Genomic DNA, 19,411 nt, shown 5'->3' on the forward strand with positions numbered 1-19,411 from the left:
GGCTGCTTCAGGCCTTCTCACACAGTGGACCCTGCAGGGGACCACAAGCCTGGCACACAAGTCTCTGCTGGTGTTACCAGGCTAATGTCTGATTAGCCAGAGCACATCCCACTGCCAAGCCCAGATTCACTGGAGATGGTGTGTATGTGGGGGGGGGGGGGTAACACACCCGAAGGGAGGGAGAGAAATAATGGATTGCACTTCCCGGTGGGAAAAGTGACAAAACCATCTTGCAAAGGGACATGTGTATAAAGACCTTTGCAACCTGTCACCCTTGCTTGTACCCCAAGGGGCCTTCTGGTCCTGACAACAGTGCTCCCTCTGGCGGGTGTGAGGGAGTTGTCAGGGAAGAAGAGAGAACCATACTGCTGACTGTATTTACATCTACTTCAGAGAACTTTCTGGGGCGCCCCAGATACGTACTTCATAACTAAGTGAGCCTAGTGTTGGAGAGAGATCCTATTAACAATTCAATAATAGCCCTGGGGTAGGCATGTAAGAACCCTTGCAAATAGAAATTCATATGCCACTGCCTTTTGTGAGAACTCAGATGTGATAGAAACCATTTCACTGTCTCTTCAGCTTTTCTGGGATTGCCGTGAGCCGGGTGTGTAGGGACATCCTGGTTCCTGGTCCTGCTGTCCGTCTCCATACTTAAGCTTTGTACAAAACCCTCTGCTTGATCTGTGTGCTGTGTCCTCCTGCGTCCGTGAATGCCGTGCACTGTGGCACTGTGTCCCCCTCTGTGTGATATCAGGTCCGTCATGAGGCTGGTGCAAGCCAGGGACACTGAATTCCCTCGGATAACCTAGTTAAGGAGGTGTTTGTTGTGTGTCTCTGCTGAACAGCCACGGCTTTCCCCTCCACAATTAAATTACATCATGTCGTTGGTGTATTGCAAATTCTTCAGGACAATGTGAATAGCTTGTTCCCATCAGACTTTCACCATTTTTACCACCCCATCATTCCTTTAATATTTATGACTTGGTATTTGATTATAAGGAGGAGGATTTTCCTCATTCTCAGTTTATTTATTTATGTATATTGGTATAGACAAGTGGGTTCTTATTCATTATTATTTTTGTTTCGATACTCAGATTGTTCCTTATTTAGCCAATGAGAACTGTGTGTGTGTGTGTGTGTGTGTGTGTGTGTGTGTGTGTGTGTGTACTGATACTAGGGCTTGAACTTAGGACTAAATGCTTTTGCTCAGCTTTTTAATTTAGGGATAACAGCCTCACAGACTTGTCTGCCCAGGCTGGCTTCGAACCTCACTTCTCTGATCTCAGCTTCCTGTGTATCTAGGCTTTTTAGTTGTGAGCCATTGGTGCCTAGCCAGTAGAAACTCAGTGTGGCTCCTTCCTGCCATATCCCTGTGGTTCCTCAGGATATCTTTATTGTTTGGTATAAGAAGACGTTCCTGCCTTTCCTTTCCCTCTGCTCCTAAACCACACATTTCTGCAGAGCCTCTCAGTTTTAAAGTAGTGTGCTAGAGACCAAAACCTGGGTTGTCAGGTGTGGCTGCAGCTCCTGCGGTGGCATCCCGTTGAAAACTAAGGCAGAGAAGATTGTGTGTGTATGTGTGTGTATGCATGTTCATGTAGATACACTTGTGTTTACACACTGCTGCCCACAACGCCGTGTTGCAGCTGGGTTTGCACTGACCCCTCCAGTTCTGATTCACCATCACAGGCCTTCTGTGCACCATGTTGAACAACTTCTCTTCTTCAGTGGGGGCATTCAGGTGTAACATTCCCTAGTCCTGATCTGGGTCTGCCTCTCTTTTAACTGTGTTTTCTTCAAGGTGGTTTCAACTCCTCTCCTGGCCTCAGTTATCAGCAGGCTAGGAGCTGCCAACCACTCACCGTGCCCCTTGCTGCCAGGCCTACCACCTGCATTCCCATCCAGGCAGCCCTGCCAGCCGGTCCCCTGAGTGGGGCCTGTGTGCAGTCAGATAGATCAGCTTTCTTCTTTTTTTTTTTTTTTTTTGGGTCCGGTTGTGGGGCCTGAACTCTGGGCCTGGGCGCTGTCCCTCAGCTCTTCAGCTCAAGGCTAGCGCTCTACCACTGGAGCCACAGCGCCACTTCCAGCTTTTTTCTTTTTGCTTATGTGGTGCTGAGGAATGGAACCCAGGGCCTCATGCATGCAAGGCAAGCGCTCTACCACTGAGCCACCTTCCCAGCTTGGATCAGCTTTCTTCTGTTGGGGTCTCACAAGACCCTCACAGCCAGCACATGCCCAACAGAGCACTGGCTCCCTACTGCCCCCTCTGTTTCCTCCACCCACCCCACCCCCAGCATTTCCCAGCATCCCATTCTCCCGACCTTCTAAGCTACAATCTCAGAGTCACGCTTGCTTCCTCTTGGACCTTCAGGCCAGACTTCCCCACCCCCACCCCCACCACCTAATGCTTTCATTAGGCACCTTCCGTCTTGATACCTCCTCTCCTCCGTTCCCCTGCCACAATCCACCCAGCACCTCACCTCTAACCTCGTGCCACAGCAGGGACAAGGTCTCAAAACAAGAATCTGACTTCTTTCTGTACCCACAAGCCCTTGGTGGCTGCCATTGAGGCCACTGGGAATGGCAACCAAGGCTTCTTAGAGCTCACCTGGGTCTCTGCACTTTCCTGTGCCAGCCCAAGCGGGCACGGACACAGAAAGCTCTCAGTTATGCTTCAGTGCTGTTTCTAGTAAAAAAAGCAAACACACAAAACGAGCTTCAGTGTTTCTGTATACAAGCTCACATCTATGTAAATGCATAGAAAATGGACCAGTGTCGGGAGGGCAGACCTGCTCAGTCCGAGAAAGACGCAGCTCCGGGCCTCAGCAGGCTGCCACCAGCGTCCCATGGGAATGACTTCCTACCACGTGAGTTCTCCTACTGAGGGATTTGGAAAAAATACATTTGAAAACCGATGAGCTGGTTTGTGTTATCTACATTAAATTGGCCGCCAAGGAAAGAGAGCACAACGTGGCATTCAGGCAGGAAGAGAATTTTATTTACCCAACTCCACCATGGGTGGTGGAGGCACAGAGGCCCAAGCGGGGAGCTGAGGTCCTGCCCGGGTTTAAGTAAGGGACGGGGCAGGGAGAAGGTGTGCCCAGGTGAGGGATGTGCCAGGTGAGGGATGATGCGGATGTGACCTCAGGGCCTGGGACCCTCCCTTGGTCCAATGGGAGGCGTCACTGGGACAGCCCGGATGTGACCTCAGAGGGGGATGTGACTGCCTCCAGATGTGCCAGTTACCTAGGTGACACAGGTACTGGGTACTGGGCAGAGACTTAACCAAGAGGTGAGGAAACTAAAGCCTGTATGGCCCGGGGCAGACCTTCCTTACAGTTTCAACAAGAGGGGGAAATTAGCCATAGGAAGGAAAGTGCCTCTGCCCTCCTGGGGTTGTTCCTCCACACACACACACCCCAGCAGAGGCAGGAAGGCTAATGCTTGCTCAGCCAGTAGAGCAGCCTGGCCCTTGAGTAGCATGGAAGAACTCCTGTAGGATGGCCCTTGCCTGGCTCATCCACGATTCCGGTCTCATTTTACCACCAGTGCCACAGAGAAGACATGCTTATCTGCCCACAACGATGAAAATCGGACTGGGGTTAAGTCATTTGCCTGCAGCCACATGGTTGACAGTGGCCAGACACTCATCACATGCGTGTGTCTGACACCCACACCTCACTCTCCACCCCCCCCCAGGATGCCACTCCTCATGCCAGGGGAGGGGCAGGAGGCTCTGGCCTGGGCTGATAAGACACTCCTTTTGGCCTGGAAATCTCTTGGCAAAACAAATGACTTTGGGGATCTGGAAGGAAGTTGTTGTGTGAACTTGATTGGAATGTCACTGAGCAGACAGTCCTGGAAGTGTCTGGGAATGTCTCCCAAGGACTGTCCCGGAGTGAAATCCCCTAGAGAGCAGGTTTTGGATTGCAACTGAGGTTTGAGGGATAGGCTTGAAATCTTGAGCTGTTGGCAATTTTCCCATCACAAATTATAAAAGCCTTGGGAAATGCTGAAGGGATGGGAAGGAAGAGGAAAAGAAGGGAAGGGGAAGGGAAGAGGAAGGAGAGGGGAAAAGGGAGGGGAAAGGAGGGAAGAGGAAGGGGAAAGGAAAAAGGGAAGGGAAGGGAAATATCAAGAAGGGGAAGGGCTTGGGAGGAGGGGGGCACTGGCTCTGCAGCTCTTGGGAGCTGGTCAGTTGTGGGGGGATGTGTTGCCTGAAGAGGGGGGACTGTGGCAAGTCAAATCGCAGCTGTGCTTCTAGGGCCGGGACAGGAGCTGCATGCCCCCTGCACCCCCTTTCACCAGGCAGTTCCTATAGATTCGTGGCAGAGTAGGACCAAGATCTAATTTTATGTCTAAACAAATGCCACTAGCAGATCGGGCCTGCTTCCCAAAGAACAGCCCCAAGATAAGGATTCATGTCAGCCGGCAAAAAACAAACAAACAAAAGAATGCTCCCTTTTCCTTCCTTTAACCAGGGGGTGGGGTTAATACAGCAGCAGATTAGAGCTTTATTTGTTTAAACCTCGTGGAATCTATAAGCATTCACAATCCTCTTGACTCCTGGTGCCTGATGGTAAAAAAGAACAGTTGAATGCACTCATTGTTTTCTGGGTTTTTTTCTTTAATGTATTTTACAAACACTCCGGTGACAGGCCTGACACGCGCGTTTCTATGTACGCGCACTTCAGTCTGGGATTACAGCATTAATAACAGAGTTCCATGCATCGTACCATTTTAAAGCATGATCGTTATGATAAAGGGCATATACTTAATTACAGGCCTGCTTAATTACAGCTCTGTTGAAGCTCGTTTGTTTAGGAGAATGCTAATTGCGCTCCGGAGCCGGAGGCACATCCTTGCTTGTATCTGCCTGATGTTGCTCTCGTGGATCAGCGTTTTGTTAAAACTACTACCAAAAAAAAAAGAAAGAAACCAAAAAAGAATAAATAAAATAAAAAGGGAAGAAAGCACTAGTCTGGTACTGAAAAGAACTGTGTTTGATGCAGGCCTTCTGGCGAGAGATGGCTCTGCCTGACGAGATCTCAGCTCTGTTGTCCAGCTTGAGGTGTTTTACCTTCCCAGCAGCCTCTGAACAAGCTGCTCCGTTTCCCTGTCAGGGCAGCAAAGCTCTGTGAGGAGAGGTGATGTGGCCACAGTCACGCAGCCACCACCTGCTGATCTGGCCTTGGAAAAACTCACATCTACTGAACTCCTTTCCTGCAAACCAGATTCGGGCTTTGAATCTTGGTTCCATCCCAACCTGACTCCTTCCATTTCTGTGAATGGAAATGTGGAGGGTGAAATCATCTGATGCAAGCTCATGGCCAAGTATGTGTCTGGGACACGGGAGTTTCCTTTTCTCTCTTCTCTTTTGTAGAACTGAGTTAATGGAAAGCTTCCATTTAATCCTCCTAGGCTTGAAGGAGCTCTTGGAATGTCATCCTGAGAGCCACAGGGCCTGGAGAAAGGGCTGATGTACATGCCCTGGAAATGCCATCACTGGCTGCAGTGAGGCAGGGCAGGAACTATCCTTGCTTCTGAGTTGTGACTAAGCACCTGTCAGGATATTAGGGGCAGAATCCCCACGGTAACCCTTCTGATTGACAGGCCAGAGCAGAGTGAGCTTGTGGCCTCTGACTCTCACTGTAGAGTCTGCAGGAGACTGGCTGCTAGGGTGGCTGGAAACAAGTGTCTCTGTTCCAGAGCATTCGTGAAGAAAAGGAGAGGGGGAGGAAGCAAATGCAAACATGACCCCCGCCCCATGGGAAGCCAGCGTGGAGATGATTTATGTGCAGGCTTTGGGAACATGAAAAATATGTGCCTTTGATTTCAAGAATTATGTTTGGTAAACCTCTGGATATTTTCAAATGTGGAAAGGCTGCCCAGATAAGGAGAGTAGAAATGGATATTGTAGAATTAGAAAGGGATTTAAGCAGTCCCCCAGATCCGCTCTGCACAGCACGGCAGTCCCTCCCTGGCTCCCCAGCAAGTGGCCATCGGCCTGGACTCGGTCAGCAGCTCAGCTGGCCCCACCCTGTCCAGCTCTTCTTCCCCAAGGCAGGCAAAGCCGTCTTCCTATTGTGACAGCCCTAGACACCTTGTTCCCATGTGCTTAGGTGCATCCGGAGTTTTCTCTCATCTGGATGGGGTCCCCTCCTCTTGCTGCCCTTCCCATGGACCGGGCACAGTGCTGGGCTCTGAGGGTGCTGTTAGGGCCCCTGGGGAACAAAAATGTCCAGGATCCCTTCCAGCCTGGGGCATCAGACCTGACTGTGGCTGCTGCTTTTTCCTTGTGGGATCTGCTTCAGGTGCTTCGCTTTCCTGGTCTTCAAGGCTCCCAGGATGAGCCTGTGGCTGTATGGTCCTGGTACCAGGACTGGGGCACCTGGCCTTTATGTTGCCACCCTCTTTCTAGTAGCTAAGCCCCACTGCTGACGCATTCAATTACAGCCAACTCTTCTTTCCATCTCCTTGTGTTATTCTGTCTCTTCCCTGGTGGGTCCTGGTAGACCTCAACTCCAGGACAGTACACGGCTCTGACAACCATTATTGTATAGCCCAGGACCCTATTGTATAAAGACCTTCACTGGATTTGTTATACATGGTCCTCCCAAACATCCATCAGCATTGAGTAGGTGTTCCCCCAGTGTCTTTTGGTAGCTGGCAACACCCTGGCACCCTTCAGAGAGGCCCTTCAGGGTCCAAGTGATCTGTTCCTCCAGTTCTCCAAAGCCTAGACCAGCCATGCAGGGGTAGCTCCTCCCCTTGACATTTCCCAGCCATGCTTACCCATCTCATCTGCATGGGTGGCATAAGTTGTCAGCCAGGCACCAGTGGCTCTCACCTGTAATCCCAGCTACTCAGGGGACTGAAATCTGAGGATCATGGTTCAAATCCAGTCTTAGACAAGAAAATCTGTGAAACTCTTATCTCCAGTCAACCACCAAAAGCTGGAGAGAGAGCTGTGAGTTTAGTGGTAATGTGTTAGCCTTGAGTGAAAAAGTTATAGAACAGTGCCCAAACCTGAGTTAAAGCCCCAGGAACAGTCACCCTTCCCCCCAAAATAATTTCTGAGCCAGGTATCTGTGGCTCACACCTATAATCCTAGCTACTCAGGAAACTGAGATCTGAGGATCACTGTTCAAAGCCAGCCCAGGCAGGAAAGTCCATGAGACGCTAATCTCCAATAAACCACCAGAAAACTGGAAGTGGCGCTGTGGTTCAAGTGGTAGAGTGCTCACCTTGAACTGAAGAGCTGAGGGACAGTGCCCAGGCCCAGAGTTCAAGCCCTACAACCGACAAAAATAAATGTACCAAATGCTTTGCTATAATCTGTGATACACTAGATTTCTTAAGTTTTAAATATTGAATTTTGGTTCATTTTTGTCAGCAGGTCACCGCTTTATTAGCAAATGCAGACTGGCTCTGGCTGTTACTTCTTTTCTTCTGAGCCCTGGTGGCAGCCGGGAACCGGGCATCTCCTGTGAAGCCTGTGACCTTGGTTGGGGTTTTTGGTTTGTTTGTTTTTTTCCTCTGAGGGTGTTTGTTTTTGTTTTGTCGGTTGTGGGGCTTGAACTCAGGCCTATGTGTTGTCCCTCTGCCCTGTTGCTCAAGGCTAGTTTTCTACCACTTTGAGCCACAGCTCAGTTTTCTGAGTAGTTAATTGGAGATGAGTCCCACAGGGATTTTTCTGCCTGGCTGGCTTCAAACTGCGAGCCTTAGATCTCAGTCTCCTGAGTAGCTGTGACTGCAGGACTGAGCCACCACGCACTTGGCCTTCGGGTTTGAGGAACACCTGGCCTGCTGCCCCACTATGAACTCTGAGGGGTCCCATCTCCGTGGCCTTGCCACGCAGCAGCTTGTGGTCAGGATTGTGTACAAGCTGTTCCTGGCCAGTCCCTCTGCTGAACCAGCCCTGGCAGAGTACGCCGGCCCTGGCATCCCGAGACCCACCTCCAGTTGCCTCCTGTGAACCGAGGTGGGAAAGGTGTGTCTGTAATAACATTACTCCTATTTTCTCCCACGCAGCCACCTAAGTTCTTATGGGAAGAAACTACTGTAAGGCCCACCAGACATATGCCCAAGACAGACTGACACCCCAGTGTCAGCCAGCCGCTCCCCTGGCTAAGAGGACTCCACAGTGGAAGGAGGCCAAGGGCACAGCGGCTATGCACCCTGCCCCTGCTCCCCAGTCTCGGCAGCTGGGACAGGCCCCCTAAAACCTGAGGCCATCAGTCTGTACTCCCTGTCAATGTGTTTTATTAAGTTACATATCCTGCTTCACGTGGGATGATATGGATCCATCTGCATGGTTTGTATCTATCTGTACACCAGATATACTGTGGTCGGGATCCAACAGCACAAGGCAGCGGTTTAGGGTGACTGAGTCCCACCTGGGTGATGTCAGTCAGCAAGCTCCGCCTCCTGAGTGATGTCAGCAAGCTCCACCCCCAGAGCATTTGCTTCCTCATTGGAAGAGATTGCAATACTGAGTGCCAGGCCTGGGTCAGCAAGGGCTCAGAAGCCACAGTGTTCCAGGCCTTTGCACACACACGGGTGCTCTGATGTCACTAGGGTGCCAGAATGTGTGGCATATAAGGTCATTTAGGGCTCTGTCTTCTTTCTGGGAACAGGTGCCATGTACTGTCCCAGCACCTGGCCCCTTCTCTTTGGGGCCGTTCATAGCATGGGTGTGTCGGAGTCAAGTGGCCCCACTCCGGGAGCTTCCATAGAGAAAGGTGGCTCCATACCACCGTGAGGGCCAGGCAGGCCCTTGGGTGCTTGCTCTCCTCTCTCTTCTCTCCTTTCTTCCCTGAAGTCCATTGTGGGCAGAGCCTAACCTGAGCCATGTGACTTACCTTGTCAATCAGAGTGTGACCTGGGTTTCTTCCCGTCTCTTCCCACCCTCCGTCCTGCCCTTCTCTTCCCACACCTGGGCCCCCACTCTCCTAGAACTGAATGAAGCCTGGCCGGTGGTGGTAGATACCAGGCTAGCCCGACAGTGAGAAGCCCAGGGGGAAATGAGGATGCCATTTCCCCAGGAGCCCACGTACCCAGGCTTCTCTTCTGTTTCTGCTCACTCTGGTTCTCCTGAACATCACCTTCCTTGGGGCAAGGCCTCCACCCCTGCAGGGGCTGCGGGACAGGCAGCCCGTGGCTGACCTTGGCTTAGTCCTAGTGGAGAAGCCAGAGCCATCTCAGCAGCCCGCCTCACTGCAAAGCGCTTTTGCATGAGGGCCACAGAGTCTTCTCTAATGTAGGATTCCAAGAGAATCCATGCTGTTTATCTGTGGATGACTTTGGGGTGAAGAGAGGTTACTGTAATTGAAATTAGGGCCTCGGGTGCTTGCTAGGCAGGTGCTGTACCACTTGAACCATATCTCAAGTCCTCTTTTTGCTCTGATTATATTTGAGATAGGGTCACACCTGGACTGTTAAATTCTACTTTTCATTTACACTTCCTCCTGTAGCTGGGACAAAAGATGTGTGCCTCCACCCATACCCAGCTTCTATCTCTATGGAGATGGGGGATCTTAGGAACCTTCTTGCTTGGCATGGAACCACAACCCTCCCAGGATGGCTCACCCAGAAGCTGGTCAGGACAGAGTCTCATGAAGATTTTTCCTGGGCTAGCCTCACACTGCAACCCTCCTGATTTCAACCTCCCAGGCAGCTAGGATTTCAGGCCCGAGTGCCCACCTTTCTCATGCCTAGGGACGACCTAGAGACCCTGTGGGTTGAGGATGCAGTAAAGGAGCTACGACCCTGGAGCCCCCGGTTCCCTAGTCGAGGCCTTTCCCTTGTGTCTTGTTAGAATCAAGCAGACTGTGAGCTTCAGTCAGCCCTGAGACGCAAACAAGAGTGACCCCTCGTGGCCCCCTCCCACCGACTCAGTCCACCACCATGCCTTGCAGTGGGCTCCACACCCCTGCGGTTGCCCTGCACGCCCACCCTGGGCCCCTCCTCTACCTGCCAGCTCCAAAGCTACACTTTCCTCTGCCTAGACTTCCCATGATGATTTGCTGCTGTCTTCCTCCAGGTGTAATGTACCCTGTCCCCTCCCAGTTGAGTGTCACCTGCTGCCTGCTCTCAGCCTCAGCGTGGCTCCCATCCCTTGTGGCCTAGAGGCCAGATGCCTCCAGATGTTTCCAGGGCCTTTCTCTGCACATCTGCCTGCTGCTCAGGGGATGGCAAGGGGTCTGCCTGCGTCAGGCTGTGGCCCCTGGGATCAGGCCTGGCCCTGTCACCTGCACTGGGTGTCACCCGGCTCCAGCCAGGGGCCCAGTGGTGCTCTCTAGATGGACATCTGAGGTTCCTCAACATCTGTGACGTCTTTAATGCCTTTGTGTCTCCTTTCTTCTTGCAGCAATGGATGGCGTGCCTTTTATGATTTCAGAGAAGTTCTCCTGTGTTCCTGAAAATGTAAGCTATGTGCACAATTCCCCTTTCCCTGCCTGGAATGTTCTGGAAATCATTTTTCCCTGTGTGTCCTCTCTCCTCCTGAAAGCCACCCCCCCACCCTCAAAAACCTCTGAGGACTGTTGGGAGCCAGGGGTGGACTTGCTCATCCGGGGCCCTGTCAGCCGGTGCCTGCGGCCAGCAGGTGTCTGAGCAGGTGAAGGCTCCCTTGCCACACCTTTCCTTGGAGCGTGACAGGAAATCGGTCTTCCTCAGGTGTGTTGGTCCTGTTGGCCAAGTTCAGCCTCGTAACTTGCTTTTTTTATATTTAAGGATGGCAGTACAGGCAGCAAGGAGCCTGTCCCATTTTGCCATCAGAATCTTATTGTGCACAGGGCTTCCGTCCACAGGGGTGCAGGGGGCCTCTGGCTGCCAGCCTCTGCTCACACCCGGCCAACAATGACCCCAGCATGCACGTGAGCACACAAGCCCCCAGCCCTCTTCAGTGACAGAGGGACCAAGAAGGGGCAGACCCTGAGAAACTGCACCGTGGCCGGGCCTGGGCCTCCCGGGGAGCTCCTCTCAGATGGTGCCTGGCCCCAGGATGGCAGTGGCCCTTCCCCGGTGAGGTGGGCCCATCCCTCCGGCCAGTCTGTAAGCTGGTTCCTGGCTTCTATCCTTCCTGATTGCTATGAGTAGCTACAAAGTGCGGAGGCCCCAGTCTGGGCACAAGTTAAAGACCCCTTCAGTGTTTTTCTTGGACCCAGCTTAAAGCCACCCGGCTTGCGATTTGACCTGCTCTGTAGTTTCCATTTTCCTGAAATATAATAGGCCTCCTCTGAACCCTTCTGGTAAGCAGCTTAATCTTGAAAAATGCTCCTGACGTGACATGCGGAGCCTGAGTAACTTCCGCAGACTCTGCCCAGGCCGCGTTGCCATAGCAACCCTGGCGCCTCTCCCGCCTGCTCCCCAGGAGAGGCGGCTCTGCCCTGCTCCCTGCTCCAGTCACAAAGTTGAGTGGAGTAGTTAGAGCCTAATGATGCAGCAGCTGGACCTCAGCTGGACCTGGGCAGCATGGGCAGGCCGCCCATCCTCGCACCGCTCGGCTGGCGGCTCAGAGAGCCAGACTGTTTTGTGGCTACCCAAAGAGCAGCCCAGGAACCCGGGGGCCGGTGTGATGGCTCGGTCCCAACTTTGCCTTCACATGCTGGCTGCTTCTTACTTAGCAAGTGCTGGAGGCCTCAGACACAGGCCCCGCCCAGGGTCAAACCTGCCCGAGTAATTCACTCTACATGTGTGTATGTGTGTGTGCAAGTGTGCGTGCATGCATATGTGTGTGTGTGAGTGTGCGTGCATGCATATGTGTGTGTGTGAGTGTGTGTGTGTGTGTGTGTGTGTGTGTGTGTGTGTACTGAGGCCTGAACTCAGGGCCTGGGCACTGTTCCTGAGCTTCTTTTTTTTCATTCAAACTAGTGCTCTACCACTTGAGCCATAGCTTCATGCCTGGCTTTTTGGTGGTTAATTGCAAATAAGAGTCTCATAGAAGCTAGATACCAATGGCTCACACCTATAATCAAGGATCTAGATTCAAAGCTAGCCTGGTAGCTCAAAGTGGTAGAGCACTAGCCTTGAGTGAAAAAGGTCAGGGCCAGCACCAGGCCCTGAGTTCAAACCCTACAACAACAACAAAAAGTTATCACAGACTGTAATGTCTAGGCTGGCTTCAAACTATGATCCTCAGTTCTCAGCCTCCTGAGTAGCTAGGATTACAGGTGTGAGCCACCCATGCCTTGCTCACTGGCCAGGAAGCATCAGGTGATTTAACCTGCATGGTATCAGCAAGAGATGGATTTGGACTCTGGGTGCCATGCACTGCAGAGCCAGCCTCTCGCTGCCAGCCCTGCTCCCACCCAGGCAGCTCCGGGTCAGACCCTGGAAGTCCTGAGGGTCTGGAACTGTCAGGTTCCACCTTCCCCCTGTCAGCCTGGTGTAGAACAGACAGAACCCCTGTGCCTGGCAGGGATTCGGACCCAGGATCTCACAGACCAGGCGCTCCGAGTTTCAGCCCAGGCTTCAGGGAACCTCTGGATGACCGTTAGTTGCCTGTGTAGTTGATTCCCTTCTTGCTATCCATAGAAAAGCCAGTATTTACAAGGAAAGGTCTCCATCTTGGCAATTTTAGAAACACAATTAAAAAGCAGCCTTGATGTGTTCTTCACTGTTGACCTTGTGCTCTAAATACTGGGCTTTCCCTAACACCTTTTCTGGGGGCCATAGACTCCCTCACCCCCATGGCCACCCTATAGGCAAAGTGGCCACCAAGGCCCCTGGTGACTGCTTGCATGCCTCTGATCAGCTTTCCAGCAAGGAAGAGGAAACTTCTGCCACAATTTTTCCCCCTCTGTCAGCAGTAGAACAGAGGTAAAGCTGACCAGCCCTGGTCACCTCTTCTGAGAGGTTTCAACCCTCCTGGACATGTGACCAGGCAGTGGTCCCCAGCTGACAGGCTGGTGCGATTCTTCCTCCAGCCTTGTTAGTGGCTGGACAGTCCACCTGCCAGCTCCCTGCTGTGGGAGGGGTGGCTTGAGACTTCGCATCTGCCGTGCTAGAAAGTGGATATGAGGGTCTGCTTTCCAGCCATTGACCTGCTCTGTTCTTTCAGATGCAGCCCTTTGACCTCCTGGGAATCACCATCAAATCCCTAGCAGAAATTGAAAAAGAGGTAAGTAAGCCACCAGGAGTGGGGATGGGTAGGCCCGGGCCATTGCTCAATCATCAGCCTCTCACCCCAATCCTCACCCCCCATCGGGAGGCTGTGCCAGGAATGGCAGGGACAGGGTGCCCTTTTGAGAAGGGTAGAAAAAAAAACTGTTCATTTCACTTGTGTATTGCTTAAGAAAAGTACCTGACTGTTCATACACTCCTTGCTTCCAGTGGAACATGACCGGCGCCTTATCTCTGGTCACAAAGCTGGGAGGGTCAGCAAAGGAGGCTGAGGGACAAGGCACAGAGCGTTGTCTTTCTTCCCCTTTTCTGTTCTATTGATTGCTACAAGTGGATCTTGGGGGCTTTGAATGTCTTGTGCATGGAGACACCCCCCTACCTCCCCGCATTGGGTGGCCTGATTTTTTTGAGCATGCTAGGACATTTGCCTGCTACAAAGCAAGGCCGTGCAGTATCAAAGTTGGAGGCGGGAGTGGGGGGGGAGGGGCAGCCAGGCCCCTCTGCTCTGGAAGAGCCAGTCGCCTTCCGTATATGGGAGGCTGTTACGTGCCAGTCCCAGCTCTCCTCAGAGAGGAACATCTGTCTCAAAGATGGAAATGGTAGAACCATTTCAATATTCTCAGATCCTTGGGGTTTTCTCTTGTTGTACCCAGCTAGCACAAGCAGGTTGCATTATTGAAAGATGGCTGAAATCAAGGGAAATTGAATCAATGTACTATCACAAATTTCCAAACCTGTCAGGGCAAAAAGCAAGACCAAAGCCACACATGCGCGTACACCCACACCCCCCCCCACACACATGCACCCTTTGTCTTTGATTTTCAGTAAATCAGAAAAACCGGATTGTCATCTATGCATACTTCATTTCTTTTTTCTTTTTCTTTTTTGTTTGGTTTTGTTTTCTGGTATCTTACCTACCACATTAGAAAACTAGACATGCATAGAATATCATGCCTGTCCTTCATGAAAGAAAGGTAGCTGTGGATGGTTCTAGGGGCCCCTGTTTGTGAATGCAGTCTTTGTTGTTGTTGCTGTTGATCATGGGGCTTGAACTCTAGGCCTGGGCACTATCCTTGAGCTCTTCAGCTCAAGTTCTCTACCACTTGAACCACAGAACCACTGTTTTTTTTGGTAGTTAATTGGAGATAAGAGTCTCATGGACTTTCCTACCCAGGCTGGCTTTGAACTGTGATCTTCAGATCTCAGCCTCCTGAGTAGCTAGGATTACAGGCGTGAGCCACAGGTGCCCCGTGAATGCAGCCTTTTTGAAGTAGGCGGTCAGGCAGACCTGGTTCCATTAAAGACAGACCACAGATAGACAGACACTGGGACCAGCCCCTAGCAGGGGTCCAAGTCATCTCCCTTTTCCTTTAAGGCAGGATAACCTTGGAACTTGTTCCAGAGAGGTGCTGGGTAGATGCTGGCAGCAGCAGGTAACCCACTCTGGGGGGGTGGGGCTGGGTGTACCACAGAGAGGGCAGCGACCCAATGCCAAGCTTTCTGCCCTGTGGGTCTCCACAACACCAGCTATGTGCACGTCTCTGTGTTTTGTGGGCCTCATTGCTACCAACCAAACTGCCTCATCCCCCAACCCCCTTGATGGACAGAAATTCAGCTCCAAGAGGGGAAATCCAAGACAAGGCTGAGACTGATCCTCTCCTTATGGATGAAAATCCATGGGATCACATTCCTCCAAGTAGATCCTCCAGACAGGTGGGGACCGCGGGCACGGGAGGCCTGCGTACCAGCCTCAGCTGAGCCTTTGCATTACAACAAATGAGTGGGTGAGGCGTCTGTGGAGGCCCAGGGTACCTGGGACCCGCTCCCTTCTTGCTCTAGGGACTGAGATCTGATCCCACGCACAACGTCGGGCACTTGGAGTGCCCATGGCACAACTTTCCTTCGTGGATGAGGACCGTGCACTGTCTCACTGTTGAAGCAGTTGAGGTTGCCACCTGGTTTTGGGGGGTGGGGGTGAGGGCACACAGCTGGACTCTAGCAGGGTGGTGTGGGGCTTTCACTTGATCGAGGATGTCAAGGGTCGCCAAGCCCGCCATGGTGGTCGTCTCAGGGAGTTGTATGTTCCATCGGCTCCGCCTCTGCACAGCTCACCCGGGTTGCTGAGTGTCTCGTGCACCAGCCCAGCCGCACCTTCCCCTTCCTTCAGTGCCCGGCTCGGAAGCCCAGGGCCTTGCCTGCTGCCCACAGCTTGACCCTCACGTCTCCCGGAGCAGGTGGGGTGTCTCCTGGAGCTGCTTAGGATCCCCCAGATCTAGCCGGGCTCTCTCAGAAGGTAGAGTTGCCTCTGGAATAGGAGTTGTTTTGTTGTTGTTTTTCCTTTCGTTATTCCCAGCAAGCCGGCTGCCCCTTGGGAATTGGCTTTGCTCTCTGAATGTGTTTGCGTGTTATACCAGTTAGCTAAAACCAAAACTATAAAATAGGCTAAGTAAAGGTGAGAGACTGCCCTCAGATTCAGGGTAGACTTTGTCCCCTGGTCTGTCCAGTGCCTCCCAGGACCCCCACGCAGGGCCTGGGCTGGGCAGCGTGGAAATGCCGCCCCCCCACACCCACACACACACATCACTCAGGAAGCCAAGTGACCTGAGCAATCCCTGCACTCAGTTACGGGAATCAAGCACCTATCCCTGGAGGTAGCATCCAGTCTGACCAAGTGGGTGCTTCCCTGCCACCCTGCAGGGGGCTTCTGAACTTAAGCCAGAGCCCTGTTGCCTTATCTTGTCTTGAGGGGACAGTCACCTCATGAAGGAGCCCCAGAGATGGAGCATGAGTCTCATAAATACCAGCACCCAAGAAGCACAGGTCGCTGCCAGTACAGCCGCCGGGCACTAGAGGGCAGCAAGGGGACCAGTGTCGCCGAGTTTAGGTAAGAAGGCCTTGCGCGCCCGGCCCTTGACCCCTGGGAGGCTGCAGAGCTCAAGGCAGAACAAGACTTAGTCCTCACAGCTGCAGACACAGACAGCAGGTGGGGCACACACACCGGACAGCACCCCAATACTGAGCAAGGCCGGGTGATTTGTGGACAGCACACAGATCTGGCTACATCCAAATCTACCCTTAGGTTTGACCGTGGGCAGGACCCATGGCCTGCTAGGCCTCAAGCTGGGATGCAGGCCTGGTGGTGCCACCCACCAGCACCCATGTCCCTGTACACGGCACGGTGGCACGAAGCCTGGCCCGGGGCTGCGGCTGCCGCGTGCACAGGGACTCCTCACTTACATTGCTTTTTTTTTTCTTCTTTTTTTTTTCTCTTGCCAGTCGTGGGGCTTGAACTCTGGGCCTGGGTGCTGTCTCTCAGCTTCTTTTGCTCAAGGCTAGCACTCTACCACTTGAGCCACAGCACCACGTCTGGTTTTTTTCTGTGATTAATTCCAGATAAGAGTCTCATGGACTTTCCTGTCTGGGCTGGCTTCAAGCCACGATCTTCAGATCTCAGCCTCCTGAGTAGCTAGGATTGTACAGGCATGAGCCACTGGCGCCTGGCTTTCATATTTCATAACATACGCGGACAAGGTCATGTTTGAACGTTAAAATCAATATACATGCCAGAGAGATTTTGCAAAGAAGCAACAACTATATATGTGTGTGTATGTGTATGTATATGTATATGTATGTATATATATTTTATATATATATTTATATATACACACACACATTCGGAAAGCTGAGGCCTCTCTCAGCTCCTGCCTGGGCTGTGATGTGAGAAGAAAATGAAGGAAGGCCTAAGAAACTTAAACTCAAAAGCTATTGCTCTTCTTCCGGCTCCTACTGGCATCCTGAAGTCTCCTGTCTTACCAGGTTCTCCTGAGCCTCCTCCCCGCACTTCCCTGCTGCTTCATGTCAGGGGTGCAGCGTCCTACCAGGCAATCAGGAGCCCCATGACAACCAGAAGGCCTTCTGGCCTGTCCCACCTGCCCCCGTGGGCCCAGCTGTTTTGGGGGAGGATGGGGCTGGGGGCTGGGGGCTGGGGTCCAGTGATACCCTCATTGTTCTCTGGCTGCTCAGCCAGAGCTGCCATGGGGAGTCAGGACCAGCAGGGACAAAGCATGACAAGACAGACAAACATCCCCCAGCCGATGGAGTCTCTCTATCACGCAGGCTGACGGCTCTCGGCGCTCAAGCCAGGCACAGCCTTGCAACGATCCCCTTTCCCTGTCCATGGCCTGTGCCCCGCCCTGGCCCCTCTCCTGCTGCCAGGCCCATGGAGCACCAGGAGGCAGGGCCCGGGTAGTACGTTCTATGCAATGCCTGCAAGCAGAACCTGCAAGCCTTCTAAATGAGGAGCAGCAACCTCAGAGCCCACAGGGCACAGGGCGGCTGGGAAATCTGTGCCTCCCACCTCCAGCGCCACGCAAAGCCAGTTCCAACGTGCCCAGCTGGGCACCGGACCACGGGGCCCACACGGGACCCGCGTGGTGAGAAGCCCGCTCATTAGCCTACCTCGCTTCCTGGTGGAGTAGACAGCCTCCATTTTCATTGAACTTGAAAGCTGAAAGACGAGGGAGAGTCTAATTAGTAAAGGGACGATCTATTATTAATCAGTCCCTTAAAATTGACAAGGGAGGCAGTTCATTTAACCACTTAATTGCTACAGGTTTTTATGGGCTGCTTGCTATTTGCAGACATATTTAATGAAGAAGTTATAAATCTGAGGGAGCTTAAAATTTTAATTTTATACCTAAATATTTTCCTTGTTCTCGTGTTTGCAGTCAGGCCTCAGGAGTGCAGTCACGTGCAATGTTCTTTAAATGAACATATTTGCTAACTGGCGTGATTTCAGTTTTTAAAACATTGGTTCCAGCAATTAGGCTTTTTTTTTTCCCAGTTCCCAAATGACTAGAGAAATTCGTCTTGATTATAATTGCTCTTAGCCACGCATATCTAATTTGTGTCTTTTTAAGTGTTAATTAGTAAACAGTTTGAGCTGACATCTTTATGTGTTTGTGTGTTGAAAAATGGGGCTTACTGCTTATTTAGCTGGGGGCCAATTTCGCTCACGCTGACGTCACGACACAGAGGTGGAATTAATGAAAGTACACTTGGCAGTGGAAAGGCTAAAAGAATTTTCACATTCAGCTTTCTTGGACATCCACTTAAGCCTGGGCCTTCTGATACAGATAGTCACCCTGGATTTAGAATCTACATCCTACAGGAAAAAAAGTCAGGCAGAAGGTTTTTGTATCCATAATGAAATGGCAGAGTCCCAATTTTATGAAAGCAAAATGTTCAGATCTTAGCACAATTGCTCCTGCTCTCTACTTTGGGGACGCTTTCCTTGTGTTTATTAATGTGAAGGAACTTGGTGTGAAGCTGTGTTGCAGCCACAAAATTTGTGGTCCCTTTGCACCATCTAGCGGTTGGATCTTGAACTGCAACAGGAAATATGTGGCCTGTCTAGTCATGACATTTGAATTTCACTACCCCACACACATCCTTCCCATTGCTTTATTTTTCAGTCATGGAGCTCAGCTGTTTGAGGGGAGAGAAATCTTCCTACTTTGCTTACTGACTAAAGGCTAGTTAAGTCAGTAGAAACTAACCCCAAAGACCTAGAATGCTTGGCACCCAAATTCTTCGAGCTCACACTGGACTGAGATCATCCAGCCTGAAACAAAGAAATTCAGCATTCTCACCCCACAAAGATACTACCCTGGGTGGTGATGGGTACATTGATTAATTTGACTGAATTAATCTGCCAAAAAATATAATTATCATTTGTCAATTAAAACTTGGTGTGTGTGTGAGAGAGAGGGGGGAGGGAGGGAGAGAGAGGGAGGGAGAGAAAGGGAGTACTCTAGGCTTCACTTCAGGTTTTTCACTCAAGGCTGGTGCTCTACCACTTGAGCAATGCCTCCAATTCTGGCCAGTTAATTGTACATAAGAATGTCTCAGACTTTTCTGCCCAAGTTGTCTTCAAACTTCCATCCTCCAGCTCCCAGCTAGGATCACAGATATGAGCCACTGGCACCTAGTTTAAAACCAGATATTTTTTTAAGGAAACTTAGTGAATTAGTGAAGTAGCCATTGGGAAACCACAGGGGGATAACCCTGTAACAACCTGGGCCGGTCGTACTCTCTGCTGCTCAGACTTGGAGCATTTGATGCTGTCTTAAACAGGGACCCTGCCCATCTGAATCTTAAATTTTTAAATATAAAAATGTAAATGGTGGGGCTGGGAAGGTGGCTCAGTGGTAGAGCGCTTGCCTTGCATGCTCAAGGCCCTGGGTTCGATTCCTCAGCACCACATAAGCAAAAAGAAAAA

General features: G+C 51.6%; 1 protein-coding gene across 1 annotated transcript in view; it reads left to right on the forward strand.

The window, feature by feature from the left end:
- The window catches only part of Mvb12b (multivesicular body subunit 12B), a 153,560-nt gene that overhangs the window by 113,435 nt on the left and 20,714 nt on the right, over positions 1–19,411 (forward strand). The window contains exons 7-8 of the mRNA XM_013021529.1: positions 10,376–10,431; positions 13,070–13,129. Coding sequence (XP_012876983.1) covers positions 10,376–10,431; positions 13,070–13,129 — 116 coding nt within the window. The remainder of the gene's footprint in view (positions 1–10,375; positions 10,432–13,069; positions 13,130–19,411) is intronic.

The sequence above is a fragment of the Dipodomys ordii genome, unplaced genomic scaffold, assembly GCF_000151885.1.
Source record: "Dipodomys ordii isolate 6190 unplaced genomic scaffold, Dord_2.0 Scaffold55, whole genome shotgun sequence".
In the NCBI taxonomy this organism is placed as follows: Eukaryota; Metazoa; Chordata; class Mammalia; order Rodentia; family Heteromyidae; genus Dipodomys; species Dipodomys ordii.